The following is an 18,547-nucleotide window of genomic DNA, read 5'->3' on the forward strand; positions in this document are numbered from 1 at the left end:
GGTGGCAGCATCATGCTGTGGGGATGCTTTTCAGCAGGAGAGACAGAGACTAGTCACAATTGAGGGAAAGATGAACAGAACAAAGTACAGAGAGAGATCCTTGATGAAAACCTGCTCCAGAGCGCCCAGGACCTCAGAATGGGGTGAAGGTTCACCTTCCAACGGGACAACGACCCCAGGCACACAGCCAAGACAATGCAAATCAAAGTTTGTCACGTGTGGCGAATACAACCTTACAGTGAAATGCTTACTTACAGGCTCTAACCAATAGTGCCAAAAAAGGTATTAGGTGAACAATAGGTAGGTAAAGAAATAAAACAGCAGTAAAAAGACAGGCTGTACACAGTAGCGAGGCTATAAAAGTAGCAAGGCTACATACACACACCAGTTAGTCAGGCTGATTGAGGTAGCATGTACATGTAGATATGGTGAAAGTGACTATGCATATATGATGAACAGAGAGTAGCAGTAGCGTAAAAGAGGGGTTGGCAGGTGGTGGGACACAATGCAGATAGCCCAGTTAGCCAATTGAGGTAGTATGTACATGAATGTATAGTTAAAGTGACTATGCATATATAATAAACAGAGAGTAGCAGCATCGTAAAAAGAGGGTTTGGGGGGTGGCACACAATGCATAGTCCATGTAACCATTTGGTTACCTGTTCAGGAGTCTTATGGCTTGGGGGTAAAAACTATTGAGAAGCCTTTTTGTCCTAGACTTGGCACTCTGGTACCGCATGGGTAGTAGACAGAACAGTCTATGACTGGGGTGGCTGGGGTCTTAGAATTGTTTTAGGGCCTTCCTCTGACACCGCCTGGTGTAGAGGTCCTGGGTGGCAGGCAGCTTTTCCCCAGTGATGTAATGGGCCGTACACACTACCCTCTGTAGTGCCTTGCGGTCAGAGGCCGAGCAATTGCTGTACCAGGCAGTGATGCTCTCGATGTTGCAGCTGTAGAACTTTTGAGGATTTCAGGACCCATGCAAAATCTTTTAAGTTTCCAGAGGGTGAATAGGCTTTGTCGTGCCCTCTTCACAACTGTCTTGGTGTGTTTGGACCATTCTAGTTTGTTGTTGATGTGGACACCAAGGAACTTGAAGCTCTCAACCTGCTCCACTACAGCCCTGTCGATGAGAATGGGGCGTGCTCGGTCCTCCTTTTCCTGTAGTGAAGTGGCTTCGGGACAGGAGTGGCTTCGGGACAAGTCTCAAGGTCCTTGAGTGGCCCAGCCAGAGTCTGGATTTGAACCCGATCTAACATCTCTGGAGACCTGAAAATAGCTGTGCAGCAACGCTCCTCATCCAACTTGACAGAGCTTGAGAAGAATGGGAGAAACTCCCCAAATACAGGTGTGCCAAGCTTGTAGAGTCATACCCAAGAAGACTCGAGGCGGTAATCACTGCCAAAGGTGCTTCAACAAAGTACTGAGTAAAGGGTCTAAATATTTTTGTAAAATGTAGTTCGTTTTTTTTATTGGCAATACATTTGCAAACATTTCTAAACCTGTTTTTGCATTGTCATTATGGGGCATTGTGTGTAGATTGAGGGGAAAAAACAATTTAATCCATTTTAGAATAAGGCTGTAATGTAACAAAATGTGGAAAAAGTCAAGGGGTCTGAATACTTTCTCAACGCACTGTATATTCTTCAAGACTCAATGGAAATGAATTTAAAGTCTAAAAATGGATAAAGCAACGGCAGATTGTCCCTTTAAATCAAAAGTGACTTTGTCTGTAGTGTGAGCTGTATGTTTTGTATGTATGTATTTTAGTGTACTCGCAGATCAGTGATACAATACTACTTCTGTTCATCACCAAGCAATGTAGCTACAACAACTTGTCAAAGATTGAGGCCAACCAACGCAGCTACAATGTAGTAACCTTTATTGCGTTCCTTCAACAACTTCATTTCCATTACAAAAAAATTCAAGGGTTCATTTGCATTATCCCCCGGTTCCCGCCATCCCAACCTCATAAGAATAGTACAGATACCATTCATTGTACAGTTTAAGAACAATTCATTAAAAACTTCACTGATATCAAACTGAATGGCAACATGAGGCCAATCCAAGCCACTTTATAGGGGACTGAAATGTCTAGTCACACGGTGCTGAAAGATCGCCTGTCCTCAGTGATCGTCACTGGTTTAGGAGTTTCACATAGAATAAACTGTCATTGTACTGCTGTGTTCTATTGTGGTACAGCGTAGGTTAGATACGGAGAAAAACACACCTTGGACTGCTCTTAACAAGCTCCCCAGTAGGCCACGTTTCCTAGTCCCAGCCTGCTTAAGTACTCAACTACCAAGAGATAATGCACACCAAGGCAACGCCAATGATGGGAAAAAGTACCCAAATGTCATACTTGAGTAAAAGTAAAGTTACCTTAATAGAAAATGACTGAAGTAAAAGTCACCTAGTAAAATACTACTTGAGTAAAAGTTTACATTTTGGTTTTAAAATATACTTAAGTATCAAAAGTAAATGTAATTGCTAAAATATACTTAAGTATCAAAGCAAGACTAATTTAAAATTCCTATTAAGTAAACCAGACGGTACAATTCTGTTTTTTTAAATTTACGGATAGCCAGGCCACACGCCAACACTCAGAGATCATTTACAAATTAAGAATTTGTGTTTAGTGAGTCTGCTAAGCATTAAAAAGGAAACAAGTACTTTTGGGTGTCAGGGAAAAGGTATGGAGTAAAAAGTACATTATTTTCTTGAGGAATGTAGTGAAGTAAAAGTTGTCAAAAATATAACTAGTAAAGTAAAGTACAGATACCCCAAAAAATGACTTAAGTAATATTTAAAAGTATTTTTACACCACTGGTAAGCACAAAGTCAGAAGGAACGAGAACGTACGTCAATTTCCAACATTCATAGTATGGGGCCCATAATTGACCCAGAGGGCAAAACAGCTGCTAAAACAGATGACTGTTTGTTTTCATCAAGGTGTTCAGATGGAAGCGGTCAGTCAGTTATTGAACTTGAGGAGTCTCCTCTTTATTGAAGTCAAAACAAATTCTTGCCCCCCGTACGACTTACACCCAATGTTTCATAACCTTCATTCCATATTTGTATAACACTATAGATTTAAATAAAACTAATTCAATCACATAATTCAAACTCATGAATTAAACTCAATCACAGAGCCATGAACAGCAGACTGATGCCTTTCCCAGTAGGACTCCTGTAACAGTATACATATTGGATAATCAACCAAAAGCAGTGCTATTCATTAACACTAAATCCACGGGACAAAATTAAGAATTTTTCTTTACAAAACTGCCTACAACAGAATAGCCAATAAAAGAAGAGCACAGAGAAACCCACCTATCACAGTGTTGTCCAGTGTCAAATAGGTAAAAAGGGTTTACAGCTGAAAGGGAGGGGCAGAGAAACACACAGCAACATCTTCTAGCAACACAAGTGGATTGACAATGAGGGAGTCAGTCAGTGAGCAACAGAGTGAGAGACAACACAGAGGGAGAGAGAGAACAGAGAGAGAGAGGGAGAGAGAGCGACAACACAGACAGAGAGAGAACGGGAGAGAGACAACACAGAGAGGGAGGGAGACAACAGAGAGAGACAACACAGAGGGAAAGAGGGAGACACAGAGAGAGAACGGGAGAGAGACAACACAGAGAGGGAGAGAGAGAACACAGAAGGGGAGAGAGAGAGAGAGACAACACAGAGAGAGAGAGAAAGGGAGAGAGATAGACAACAGACAGAGAGAGAAAGGGAGAGAGACAACACAGAGAGAGGGAGACAGAGACAACACAGAGGGAAAGATGGAGACAGAGAGAGAACGGGAGAGAGACAACACAGAGAGGGAGAGAGAACACAGAGAGAGGGAGAGAGAGACAACAGAGAGAAAGAGAACACAGAGAAGGGGGGAGAGAGAGAGAGAACACAGAGAGGGAGAGAGACAACACAGAGAGAGAGAGGGAGAGAGAGACAACAGAGAGAGACAACACAGAGAGAGGGAGAGAGAGACAGAGAGAGACAACACAGAGAGAGAGAAAGGGAGAGAGACAGAGAGAGACAACACAGAGAGAGAGAGAAAGGGAGAGAGACAGAGAGAGACAACACAGAGAGAGAGAGAAAGGGAGAGAGACAGAGAGAGACAACACAGAGAGAGAGAGAGAGAAAGGGAGAGAGACAACACAGAGAGAGAGAGAGAGAAAGGGAGAGAGACAACACAGAGAGAGAGAACACAGAGGGAAAGAGGGAGACAGAGAGAACGGGAGAGAGACAACACAGAGAGGGAGAGAGAGACAACAGAGAGAGAGACAACACAGAGAGAAAGAGAGGGAGAGAACACAGAGAAGGGGAGAGAGAGAGAGAGACAACAGAGAGAGAGGCCGAGAGAGAGACAACAGAGAGAGAAAGAGAGGGAGAGAACACAGAGAAGGGGAGAGAGAGAGAACACAGAGAGGGAGAGAGAGACAACAGAGAGAGACAACACAGAGAGAAAGAGAGGGAGAGAACACAGAGAAGGAGAGAGAGAGAGAGACAACAGAGAGAGAGACAACACAGAGAGAAAGAGAGGGAGAGAACACAGAGAAGGGGAGAGAGAGAGAGAGACAACAGAGAGAGAGGCCGAGAGAGAGACAACAGAGAGAGAAAGAGAGGGAGAGAACACAGAGAAGGGGAGAGAGAGAGAACACAGAGAGGGAGAGAGAGACAACAGAGAGAGACAACACAGAGAGAAAGAGAGGGAGAGAACACAGAGAAGGAGAGAGAGAGAGAGACAACAGAGAGAGAGGCCGAGAGAGAGACAAAAGACACAGAGAGTGACGGGGAGAAAGGGAGAGAAAGAAAGACTGACAGACGGTGAGAGACAAGGGCCTCATTGAGCCCATTAGTTCCTGAGACTGATCTAAATAGATACATGTATATAAAAAGGTACATATAGCCTGCCCACCCCTCTCGTTGTGCGGCAGGCGTATCTAAAGTGCACAGATATAAAGACAGGAAATAAAGAACATTAATTACCGGCCAGCCACAAACAACGACACTGCTCCCTTCTTCCCCCCCCAAGCTCTGCAATGTTGACACACTCAAAATAAATTAAATGCATTACATTTTGTAATGATATAGATAATAATGATAAAAAATATATATAGACAATCTAAAATATATACCCCATAACAGAAAATATTCCAATGGATGTAAACCGTTTAAATGGATAAAAGTGAGTTTCCCCTAGTCATCATAACCAAGGGGAGGCTACAGCTCTGGTAAGACTTCCTTGGTGCAGGTGCACTACACTAGATTTAACCCAGGCTACCACAGCCATGTACAGTAACACTATTGAACAACTTTAAACCTGCCCTAAAGGAGGCATCAGTTTTAGAAACCTCCATAGACTTACTCTATACATATTTTCTTCCTTTCAAGTCCACCATTATGTATGTATGTATGTATGTATGGACACTGCAGGCAATACCCTCACCATTATGTATGTATGTATGGACACTGCAGGCAATACCCTCACCATTATGTATGTATGGACACTGCAGGCAATACCCTCACCATTATGTATGTATGTATGGACACTGCAGGCAATACCCTCACCATTATGTATATGTATGTATGTATGTATGTATGTATGTATGTATGTATGTATGGACACTGCAGGCAATACCCTCACCATTATGTATGTATGTATGGACACTGCAGGCAATACCCTCACCATTATGTATGTATGTATGTATGTATGTATGTATGTATGTATGGACACTGCAGGCAATACCCTCACCATTATGTATGTATGTATGTATGTATGTATGTATGTATGTATGTATGTATGTATGTATGTATGTATGTATGTATGTATGGACACTGCAGGCAATACCCTCACCATTACGTATGTATGTATGTATGGACACTGCAGGCAATACCCTCACCATTACGTATGTATGGACACTGCAGGCAATACCCTCACCATTACGTATGTATGGACACTGCAGGCAATACCCTCACCATTACGTATGTATGGACACTGCAGGCAATACCCTCACCATTACGTATGTATGGACACTGCAGGCAATACCCTCACCATTACGTATGTATGGACACTGCAGGCAATACCCTCACCATTACGTATGTATGGACACTGCAGGCAATACCCTCACCATTACGTATGTATGGACACTGCAGGCAATACCCTCACCATTACGTATGTATGGACACTGCAGGCAATACCCTCACCATTACGTATGTATGGACACTGCAGGCAATACCCTCACCATTACGTATGTATGGACACTGCAGGCAATACCCTCACCATTACGTATGTATGGACACTGCAGGCAATACCCTCACCATTACGTATGAATGGACACTGCAGGCAATACCCTCACCATTACGTATGTATGGACACTGCAGGCAATACCCTCACCATTACGTATGTATGGACACTGCAGGCAATACCCTCACCATTACGTATGTATGGACACTGCAGGCAATACCCTCACCATTACGTATGTATGGACACTGCAGGCAATACCCTCACCATTACGTATGTATGGACACTGCAGGCAATACCCTCACCATTACATATGTATGGACACTGCAGGCAATACCCTCACCATTACTCCAAAATAACAAGGCTGCTCAATCGAGAAATGTGAGAACATTTTGTTTTTGAAACGTTATCTTATTATAGTCAGTTTCCAATTTGGGATTGTTTAAGATTAGTAAGAGATGTTTGCCAATTAATTCAAGAAATATTCTGCAAACTATGGGCTATGCTGTGGTCTGTCATGTTCACTTTGACAGAACATCTTCAGTCTTTCAACCTACTGTGACTGATAATCTGAATCAACAGCACATCGTACACATGACTGATGTTGTGAAAAGACATCTTAAGCTGCTCTTAAGTTTCTTACACTTGTACACACACACCCATGTGCCCACACACACACACACACACACACACCCATGTGCCCACACACACACGCACTATTAAATCTAATATGTGCTCCAAATGTATTTGGACCTTTTGTTGAGCGTCACCTGCTTTCTCAAACAGAAAGTGTCTATTGTTCAGAGTGAGCCAGATAGAGTGCTGTGAGTAGTAGCCGTCGTTGTGGTCAAGCCACCCGGGGTGCTTGGACTGCTGTTAGGCCTACTGCTTCCTATAAACCACCTGGGGACAGTCTTGACAAGTTTGAAATGCTTACAGCAACTCTTCTAATATAATGCACTAAGGGCGATAGAGGCCACTACATGCATTCATAATGCATTGCCCTCGAAGTAAGTGTTACGAGGACAGACTGTACACCATATCACAGAGATTATGGATATGTTGGTAAAAAGCCTGATGAAAGTCATTCCAAGAAGACCAAGTGGTTCCTTAAAAAAGGCACACCTGAATCTAAAGTTACTGTTTTTTCACCTTAAAACGATGATAAAATTAAAAGACAAATTTCCCTCGGACTAATTTCACAATAAGAACTAAAGAAACATGGCTAAGTAGAAGTGGTTGTGTCTTTGTGTGCCCCCTTGGCATTGGTATGGTAGCAGCTGTTAGGGCAACGGGCAGGGCCATGAAGGACACTGCCCCCTGCTGTGTGGGAGGACAGGAGGACAACGCCACCTGGTGGACTAGAGGCTGAAGTGGCACCCTCCCTGCTCCTCCCGTCCCTCCTTCATAAGGAGGTCTCAGCATCCCCATACTTCTCCCCCTGGTCATTCTCCAAGTTTATCTTCACACAGGACACCTTCACCTGGCTGGGAACAGAGAATAACACCATCATCACCACCACCAAAATTCAGTTCATTCATTGAAATCTTTTAATTATATCTAAATATAGCTGTTTAAAATTAATGAATTAAACTTGAATTTTAGTAAGTTAAATCCTCCAAACTCATTTAAAAAATGACAACCCAATACAGTGAGTATGAACCCACTCACCACCCCTTTGCCACACAACGTGCAATGTTGCAAAATGTTTAAATGCAACATTGCAAGACTGAATGTACCCCAGGTGGACCCAAATGCTCTTATCTTTGGTTTATTTGAAAATATTGGCAGTTCTAAGACATTTGCCACACATCCAGTACTATTGATTTGCAAGTTGGTGCATCATAGTATCGTGATTGTGGGTGGGAGTGTTATAATTAGCCTTTACGCTCTTAGTGCATCGAAAGGTTATTCAAAGGTTAATATACTGTCAAGCACAAAAAGGTATGGGCTCAACTTCTGGATTATAGAGGACAATAAGGTGGAGACAAACACGAGGCTGGATTCCAAAAGGGAACACTTGCTCCCTTCTCTGGCCCTCAATCTTGAGAGTAAGCAATAATAGCCTTATACAAGGTTTCATCAACATTCCCCCACACGTAAAAGCATGTGATTGAGACACATATTGACATGCATGAAATTAATGTACATTTTTAAATAGTTTCAGAATTAATTTTCAAAATATTTAAATAGAAAAGTATTTATTTATTGGTTGAAATATTTAGTCAAAATGATTATCAGGGTGTGATTTTCTGAGAGGGATGGGAGCATGCTTCTGGGTTTGGCCCCAGCAGCCAGACAGGAAGAGGAAGGATGAGCACCTGAACCATACCGAGGAGGAGTTATAGCTACCTGCCACTATGCTTCAGAGCTTTGGCACTGTCAGAGTTCATGGAGACAGACTTCCAATTGGCAGTTTTGGCCATTTCATCAGAAATGTTTACCATAGAGGGGTCCAAACTGCAGGGGAACAAACACACACCACAACACCCTAAGCTGGCGTACATAAACACACATTTTCAAGGACATGGGCAGTTAATCAACCAGGTGGAAGAGCAGCTGTATGAGGAGTGCATGGTGAGACTAGAGCAGGCCTGAGACTGAGACCAACCCCTGCTCTCTCCTCTGCGTTGTGTGGCATGTCCAACTCAACACTGCTGTCACACCTGCTTTGGGAGAGACGGGTCAGTGCTTCAAAAGGGGTTACTCTTCCCTGTTACATGAATATACTAGTCCATAGTTCTCCAAAGTGCTTCACAATGCATTACAGAACCCGTGAGGAACAGCACTGATGGGCCATGGTGAATTCCTCCAAGTATAATGGACATTGATATACTGCATCAAAATTGTCCCCAACCACTAACCTGACTTTGAGGGTCTTGAGGATGCCCGGCCCGTCGCAGGGGTGTGCTATGCCCTCTTCCACTTCCAGCATGCGCTGGGCCTCCTGTAACCATGGAAACAGAGGGAAAGTGTCAGTGGGACTGTCACAGCTCTCTGCAGTAGTCTGCGAGAACAGTTGGACGCAAACCTCCTTGGCTTTCTTCTTCTTGTCGTCCTCCTTCTTCTTCTTGCTCTCAGGCATCAGGTCGTCCAACCAGCTCAGCTCCCTGTTGGTGAAACATAGGTCCAGCAGCTTCCGTATAAACACCAGGGCCAACACCTAGAGACACCAAAATAAAATCAGTGACTTGTACTTTTAACTCCTCATTAAAATGGCTTCATCCTGACAATCCAATTCTGTGCCATCTCTTTGCTTGACGTATTCTCTGTCTTCAGTTCAGACTTCTGTTTCTGGAAGACATTGCCTGTGAAATGTCTTTCTAGGGCCATACTAACAGCATATCCATATTTTTACCATCATGGGGAAGACGACTGCGGCGGCGGACGCCTTGATGACCCACAGCAGCACCAGGCAGGTGAGCTGCACCAGGGTGAACACATGGACCTTCCACAGGGGAACGTAGCGCAGGTAGATCAGGTCCGGCTGGTGCTTAGCTGGCATGCAGAACAGCTTGATACGGTCAAAGAACTACAGGAGAGGACAACCACAACACAACCATGTTGAGAACACAGGAGGCTGCTGAGGGGAGGACGGCTCATAATAATGTCCCAAACGGAGCAAATGGAATGGCATCAAACACCTGGACACCATGGAAACCATGTGTTTGATACCATTCCCCTCCAGCCATTACCACTAGTCTGTTCTCTTTTACCCTTTATTTAACTAGGCAAGTCAGTTAAGAACAAATTCTTATATCTTTAATTAGGTGCCACCAACCTCCTGTGCCACCAACCTCCTGTGGTTCAGATGTACCATTGTGCAAGTGTGGGGGGGCAACACTGCAGTGTAAACCTACCGCACTGACCACATGACATAACACACCACACAGACTGACCTGGATGCCTTTGAGTGAGGACACACCCATGTAGAGAAACACCCCGTAGAGGACTGGCATAGGGATGAACTAGAAAGACAACACAGGGGACAGAAGGTACTTTTTAGTCATTTAATCATAGTCCTCACCCTTTTCTAATTTCTTTACCCACAAACCACTGGGGTGTGCCAAATAATACTTCCCCTTCCTCATCACTCTGGTATCAAAAAGAAATGATGTTCCAAAACAGTGAAAGGATGTTGAGGATCTGATCAAGAAACCAGCCTGCAATCCTATAAGAGCGTCTCTTCTTGATTTGGAACACCATTCCAGTCTAACAGAGTCTCATCTCACCTTGAGCACCGAGGTCATGAAGACAGAGCAGCCCATGAGGATGAAGATCATGAAGCTGGTGACCCTCTGCTCTCTGATCCCCAGGAACTTGGGCTGTTCCCCAGGGGCCGAGCACTCCGACTCCAGCTTCAGACTGTTGACGTGGGAGATGGAGAGCACGGTGGCCGCTACAAACCAGGGCAGGCCCATGATGGAGCACACCCCCAGCATCACAGACACCACCAGAAGATCCAGATGGTAGCCACAGCCTTTCTAGTGGGGGGGAAAGACAGTCCATCAGGAGAGAGTCAGGAGAGAGGCCAACCAGGGAGGGGGTGAGAGTCAGTCAGGAGAGAGGCCAACAAGGGAGGGGGTGAGAGTCAGTCAGGAGAGAGGCCAACCAGGGAGGGGGTGAGAGTCAGTCAGGAGAGAGGCCAACCAGGGAGGGGGTGAGAGTCAGTCAGGAGAGAGGCCAACCAGGGAAGGGGTGAGAGTCAGATGAGAGGCCAACCAGGGAGGGGGTGAGAGTCAGTCAGGAGAGAGGCCAACCAGGGAGGGGGTGAGAGTCAGTCAGGAGAGAGGCCAACCAGGGAAGGGGTGAGAGTCAGTCAGGAGAGAGGCCAACCAGGGAAGGGGTGAGAGTCAGTCAGGAGAGAGGCCAACCAGGGAAGGGGTGAGAGTCAGTCAGGAGAGAGGCCAACCAGGGAATGGGTGAGAGTCAGTCAGGAGAGAGGCCAACCAGGGAAGGGGTGAGAGTCAGTCAGGAGAGAGGCCAACCAGGGAAGGGGTGAGAGTCAGTCAGGAGAGAGGCCAACCAGGGAGGGGTGAGAGTCAGTCAGGAGAGAGGCCAACCAGGGAGGGGGTGAGAGTCAGTCAGGAGAGAGGCCAACCAGGGAGGGGGTGAGAGTCAGTCAGGAGAGAGGCCAACCAGGGAGGGGTGAGAGTCAGTCAGGAGAGAGGCCAACCAGGGAGGGGGTGAGAGTCAGTCAGGAGAGAGGCCAACCAGGGAGGGGGTGAGAGTCAGTCAGGAGAGAGGCCAACCAGGGAGGGGGTGAGAGTCAGTCAGGAGAGAGGCCAACCAGGGAGGGGGTGAGAGTCAGTCAGGAGAGAGGCCAACCAAAGAGGGGGTGAGAGTCAGTCAGGAGAGAGGCCAACCAGGGAGGGGGTGAGAGTCAGTCAGGAGAGAGGCCAACCAGGGAGGGGGTGAGAGTCAGTCAGGAGAGAGGCCAACCAGGGAGGGGGTGAGAGTCAGTCAGGAGAGAGGCCAACCAGGGAGGGGGTGAGAGTCAGTCAGGAGAGAGGCCAACCAGGGAAGGGGTGGGAGTCAGATAGGAGAGAGGCCAACCAGGGAAGGGGTGGGAGTCAGATGAGAGGCCAACCAGGGAAGGGGTGGGAGTCAGATGAGAGGCCAACCAGGGAAGGGGTGGGAGTCAGATGAGAGGCCAACCAGGATACAACAGAATAAAGATGGAGCTTGGAGGTACTAATATCAAGGACCTCCAAGCTCCAACTCTCTGGAAAGGCACACGCACACGTTGCAAGCAAATCATAGATTTGTATAAACCTATTGCAGTTGTTCTATAGTTATGTAAGGTAAATAGTAGATGTCTCCCTTAGTCTGGAAATCCAGAACTTGTGTACCTGGTCAAGGTTCATGTAGTGACCTGATCTAGTATTGCTACACAACATGCAAGTGCCACTTTTCTTCTTTGTCACAACCTCTCTCTCATATATATATATATATATATATAATCAGCCAGTCTTCCTCTATGTCACAACTTCTCTCTCTCTCTATATATATATATATCAGCCAGTCTTCCTCCAAGTCACAACCTCTCTCTCTAGATATCAGTCTTCCAGTCTGTCTCTCACCTTGAGTTTGTGCTCCTTCCTGTTGATGATGACGGCGGTGATCTGCTGGTCCATGAAGATGAGGATGGTGCAGAGCAGGGCAGGGATGGCTGCAGCCAGCATGGTCCACCAGGGGTTGGTCCCCAGCGGGGAGATCAGCCAGCCACGGTTCTCAGACGTGGGCTAGAGGAGCAGGCACGGTCATGAAAGAACGTCACAACACACACAGTAAACCAGTAGGTCACAACTAGATGTCAACCGATTAATCAGAATGGCCGATTAATTCGGGCCGATTTCAAGTTTTCATGACAATCGGAAATCGGTTAAAAAAAATTTTTTTTACACCTTTATTTAACTAGGCAAGTCAGTTAACAACACATTCTTATTTTCAATGATGGCCTAGGAACGGTGGGTTAACTGCCCCGTTCAGGGGCAGAAAGACAGATTTTCACCTTGTCGGCCCCGGGGATTCAATCTTGCAACCTTACAGTTAACTAGTCCAACGCAATAACGACCTGCCTCTCTCTCGTTGCACTCCACAAGGAGACTGCCTGTTACGCAAATGCAGTAAGCCAAGGTAAGTTGCTAGCTAGCATTAAACTTTTCTTAGAAAAAACAATCAATCATAATCACTACTCAACTACACATGGTTGATGATATTACTAGATATTATCTAGCGTGTCCTGCGTTGCATATAATCTGACTGAGCATACAAGCATCTAAGTATCTGACTGAGCGGTGGTAGGCAGAAGCAGGCGCGTAAACATTCATTCAAACAGCACTTTCGTGCGTTTTGCCAGCAGCTCTTCGTTGTGCGTCAAGCATTGCGCTGTTTATGACTTCAAACCTATCAACTCCCGAGATGAGGCTGGTGTGACAGAAGTGAAATGGCTGGCTAGTTAGCGCGCGCTAATAGCATTTCAAACTTCACTCGCTCTAAGCCTTGGGGTGGTTGTTTCCCTTGCTCTGCATGGGTAACGCTGCTTCGAAGTGGTGGCTGTTGTCGTTGTGTTGCTGGTTCGAGCCCAGGGAAGAGCGAGGAGAGGGACGGAAGCTATACGGTTACACTGGCAATACTAAAGTGCCTATAAGAACATCCAATAGTCAAAGGTTAATGAAATACAAATGGTATAGAGGGAAATAGACCTATAATATCTACAACCTAAAACTTCTTACCTGGGAATATTGAAGACTCATGTTAAAAGGAACCACCAGCTTTCATATGTTCTCATGTTCTGAGCAAGGAACTGAAATATTAGCTTTCTTACATAGCACATATTGCACTTTTACTTTCTTCTCCAACACTTTTTTCTTGCATTATTAAAACCAAATTGAACATGTTTCATTATCTACTTGAGGCTAAATTGATTTTATTGATGTATTATATTAAGTTAAAATAAGTGTTAATTCAGTATTGTTGTAATTGTCATTATTACAAATTCATTGTTTTTAATTTGTAAAATGATGATAATTATTATTTTTTTTAAATTAAATCGGCCGATTAATCGGTATTGGCTTTTTTGGTCCACCAATAATCGGTATCGGTGTTGAGAAATCATTATCGGTCGACCTCTAGTCACAACACATACAGTAAACCAGTAGGTCACAACAAATACAGTAAACCAGGTCACAACACACACAGTAAACCAGTAGGTCACAACAAATACAGTAAACCAGGTCACAACACATACAGTAAACCAGTGTCTCAAATAGTAGGTTGATAATACTCTAAAATAGGGCAGTGCTATCCAGGTTTCTTTCTCTATAACTGGAAGTTGACTAAATAAATGAGTTCATATTTTCCATACCCTGATCTCATTCAATCAAATCCATTGATAATCAGAACATTCGTTCGTTATCTTATCTATATAGGACATTCTTTATCTATTCAGAGTGTCAAGGTTTGTTCGAGTCCCAACACAAATACATTAAACAAACTACTCTGACCCAGAACAGCACAAAGACACAAACAGGCCCCTCCTGCCTGTTCTAGTTTAGTGAACTTGGCACATACCTGACAGATTCTGTTGGCAATCTGATGTACAGTATCATAGTAGGGTGTTAGGGGACTAAATGAAACGTTGGTTTTAGTGTTATACAGAACACTATTTCATGAGGATAGGACTGACCATTGCTGAGATATCTTATTTTCAAGTTATCGAAAAAGGTAAAAATGTTGGACAGGTCGATGTTAATCCCTAGTCAATAATGGCAACAAACCACCTGTCTGGATTCTTAGATTCAACACGTTTTGTTCAATGTCTCAAGATAAGCTTGTCAAATTAACCACATTTCCAGCCACAGATTTTACGCGAGTAAAGAGTACGTCTGAAAATAATTATCATGACAGCTGCGATGGAAACAGGAAGTTTCAGTACAATTTTATAAATGCTGACAGATAATCTGTTCGTTTGACATGGTGCAATCATTTTGTGTCTAAAATTAATTATGCAAGTAATGGTGGTGGAAACACCTTTATACACAAATATTGATATAATAACCATCATATCAAAGTAAACTTGGGAGTCTCGATGAGATGGTGTGTTATCCTCCCACTACAACTCAGGAAAACATGCAGTTTATTAGGCTACAGATGAAATACATTCTGATGAACTTCAGTGATGACCTTGATGCTCCTTTCCAATAAATATTGAGGGTCTTATTCTGGCGTCATGGTCAATCCTTGACTGCCTCTTGCAAATAAAAACTAGTTCTTCTACAGAATCTATAAATGTAAACTAAGCTCCCCACATCGCCTTCCCCAACTGTATCAGAGCTGTTAGCTGGAGCGCAGGTGCCAAGACCAGAGTAAGCACATTTGCTATTTTACGCAACAGTTTTGTAGAGTTGACAATGCGATGGAAATACATTGAACTTTAGATTTTTTATTCAGTACACGAAAAAGGTGTGTGTGTGTGTGTACTACGTCATCACACGCTGTTTGGTGAAAACACCACTGCTGGGAAAATACGCAGATTGGTTTTATGTGGCTAATTGGATGGAAACCTAGCTACTGTTAAGGAACTTTCAGGACTGATGGAGAACACTGAGATGATTCAAATACAAGTCAAATCGATTCAATGAAAATGCTGTATTAAGCAAATTATCCAAAATGTTTTCAGGTAAGGTGGTCATATTATTAACACATTTTAATGCTTTATGCAAAACTTAGTAACAAATTGAAACCATTTATGAAATAACTTTTGATAGTACTTTATCACACACACTGAACTGTAACACAGAAGGCGACTAGCGTAATAACATAGCTTACTTTTAAAAAGGTAGGCCTACAATGGAGTTCGGTTATATAGTAATGTTATTTTTGGTGTTGAGTTACTTCGGTGAGGAGAGGATGAACTGCAGCAAATTATTAGCCTAGTCATAGCTAAATAACAGTGAACTAAGCCTGTTTCTAATCGATTGTAAGGCTGTTGCCACTGAATTCTGGTAGTTTACACTTGAAAGAATAAAACCATGAATCCCAAAAAATTCCCCGCTGGCACATTACAGCAGAGCTGCCTCTCACCTGGGTTATTACCTCAGCGAACTGTGTCAGCCACTCCCACACAACCAGCACCCATCATGGAAGTGGGGGTGGTGAAACGGGAATTTGGACCAATCCCTGACAACCCAGTAGCTATGAAGCTCTACTTTGTAACTGGCTGTGTTTTTTTAAGTTTCTCTGAAAACACCTAAATGACAGAAGTGAGGGAAAAACGTTTCACCTGATATTTCAGTGAAACGATGTACGATGACCATGAAACAACCTCAGGACTTTCCAATGTCACATCGATCATACTCTGATCGGTTGAGGAATACCTTCCGCCAAGAGCAAATATGAACACACCGATTTCGCGGGTTTCACAAAAAGGTCTTTGAACATCCTTAGCATGGCACTATACCCCGCAATGTCACATTCAGTATTGTGTTTGCCACGTCAATGTTTTCAAATGATTTAATATGTATTTTGATGACCACATTATTGACATTAAGTCAAACAGATTTTTACAATTCTCGCATAATGTCCATTGTATGTCGTGTCACTCAACACAATAATAATGTATTCGGATATAATCATTTAGACTTTTTTTTAAATGTTAAACAATTTAAAAGGCCCAAACTAAACGAAATTCAGAGTTAACAGTTTGAAACCAATCCATACCTGAAAGCGGTCAGGCACATTCAGTTTGGGGGAGGGAATGCCCACCAGGTAGTCCACCAGGACCATGATCATGATGGTCAGGAAGACCGCGAAGTCACTGATGGTCGACCGTACCTGGAACACAGAAGGACAGAGTGAGAAGGAGTGCACAGCTGAAAAGAAAAGAGGTAAAGGTTCACGTATAGAGGATCAAACCAAGGGAGAGAGCAGAGTGGTAGGACCTCAACTCACTAGTACATAACCCTGACAGACACATCACTCCTACTCTAATGCCAAACCTTGGTGGGAAAGTAGAGCTTGGTCTTGAACTGCTTGAGGAAGGAGGAGAGGAAGAAGGTAGTGAAGAAGAGGATGACGGACCAGAAGAGGACGTCAGGGATGTAGGGACCATGGTGGCCACAAGCTGGCCCAATAAACTCCCCACGCAGCCTAGAACACTCCTACGACACAGACCGGGGGAAGGACAGTTGAGGGTTGTCAAAATCAACTTTATGTCCATGCATGAAATCAATGTAATTTTACTATTGAAATGGAAAACCAGTACGAGACAGATTACAACAATAAGAAGGTACCATGGACGCCCCATAAGCACACACACGCAAGCAGACATGCATAAAAACACACACAAACACATGGAAAAACACACACAACTTACATCGACATCCAGTTGGGTCCAAGATATTGATTCTGGTGCGACCCCGCTGTGGTTCCAGACCTGCTGGATCTCAGGCGTGGCGTTAACCGGCGGAGAACATTGACATCTGAGACAGAGACTAAACATTAACCGACACCGTTCACCTACTACAACAGACCTAACCAAAACGCAGACTACAACTGACCTAACCAAAACGCCTACTACAACCGACCTAACCAAAACGCAGACTACAACCGACCTAACCAAAACGCCTACTACAACCGACCTAACCAAAACGCCTACTACAACCGACCTAACCAAAACGCCGACTACAACCGACCTAACCAAAACGCAGACTACAACCGACCTAACCAAAACGCCTACTACAACCGACCTAACCAAAACGCCTACTACAACCGACCTAACCAAAACGCCTACTACAACCGACCTAACCAAAACGCCGACTACAACCGACCTAACCAAAACGCAGACTACAACCGACCTAACCAAAACGCAGACTACAACCGACCTAACCAAAACGCAGACTACAACCGACCTAACCAAAACGCAGACTACAACCGACCTAACCAAAACGCAGACTACAACCGACCTAACCAAAACGCAGACTACAACCGACCTAACCAAAACGCAGACTACAACCGACCTAACCAAAACGCCTACTACAACCGACCTAACCAAAACGCCTACTACAACCGACCTAACCAAAACGCCTACTACAACCGACCTAACCAAAACGCAGACTACAACTGACCTAACCAAAACGCAGACTACAACTGACCTAACCAAAACGCAGACTACAACTGACCTAACCAAAACGCCTACTACAACTGACCTAACCAAAACGACTACTACAACTGACCTAACCAAAACGCCTACTACAACTGACCTAACCAAAACGCCGACTACAACTGACCTAACCAAAACGCAGACTACAACTGACCTAACCAAAACGCAGACTACAACTGACCTAACCAAAACGCCTACTACAACTGACCTAACCAAAACGACTACTACAACTGACCTAACCAAAACGCCTACTACAACTGACCTAACCAAAACGCCGACTACAACTGACCTAACCAAAACGCCTACTACAACTGACCTAACCAAAACGCCTACTACAACTGACCTAACCAAAACGCCTACTACAACTGACCTAACCAAAACGACTACTACAACTGACCTAACCAAAACGCCTACTACAACTGACCTAACCAAAACGCCGACTACAACTGACCTAACCAAAACGCCTACTACAACTGACCTAACCAAAACGCCGACTACAACTGACCTAACCAAAACGCCGACTACAACTGACCTAACCAAAACGCAGACTACAACTGACCTAACCAAAACGCCGACTACAACTGACCTAACCAAAACGCCGACTACAACTGACCTAACCAAAACGCCGA

At 44.3% G+C, this 18,547-nt stretch overlaps 1 protein-coding gene across 4 annotated transcripts in view; it reads right to left on the reverse strand.

Annotated features, from left to right (window-relative positions):
- Positions 1 to 5,900: 5,900 nt before the first annotated feature.
- Positions 5,901 to 18,547, reverse strand: part of LOC112222670 (sodium bicarbonate cotransporter 3) — a 65,754-nt gene continuing 53,107 nt past the window's right edge. For 3 of the 4 annotated variants that reach the window (XM_042318098.1, XM_042318100.1, XM_042318101.1), the window contains 11 exons: positions 17,133 to 17,238; positions 16,756 to 16,917; positions 16,478 to 16,591; positions 12,337 to 12,498; positions 10,486 to 10,737; positions 10,153 to 10,221; positions 9,612 to 9,785; positions 9,285 to 9,416; positions 9,118 to 9,200; positions 8,606 to 8,713; positions 5,901 to 7,740 (listed from right to left, as the gene is read on the reverse strand). In XM_042318098.1, coding sequence (XP_042174032.1) covers positions 7,659 to 7,740; positions 8,606 to 8,713; positions 9,118 to 9,200; positions 9,285 to 9,416; positions 9,612 to 9,785; positions 10,153 to 10,221; positions 10,486 to 10,737; positions 12,337 to 12,498; positions 16,478 to 16,591; positions 16,756 to 16,917; positions 17,133 to 17,238 — 1,444 coding nt within the window. In that variant the 3' untranslated portion in view covers positions 5,901 to 7,658. The remainder of the gene's footprint in view (positions 7,741 to 8,605; positions 8,714 to 9,117; positions 9,201 to 9,284; positions 9,417 to 9,611; positions 9,786 to 10,152; positions 10,222 to 10,485; positions 10,738 to 12,336; positions 12,499 to 16,477; positions 16,592 to 16,755; positions 16,918 to 17,132; positions 17,239 to 18,547) is intronic. The other variant, XM_042318099.1, reaches the window with a different exon arrangement.

Source organism: Oncorhynchus tshawytscha, unplaced genomic scaffold (genome assembly GCF_018296145.1).
Source record: "Oncorhynchus tshawytscha isolate Ot180627B unplaced genomic scaffold, Otsh_v2.0 Un_scaffold_3409_pilon_pilon, whole genome shotgun sequence".
In the NCBI taxonomy this organism is placed as follows: Eukaryota; Metazoa; Chordata; class Actinopteri; order Salmoniformes; family Salmonidae; genus Oncorhynchus; species Oncorhynchus tshawytscha.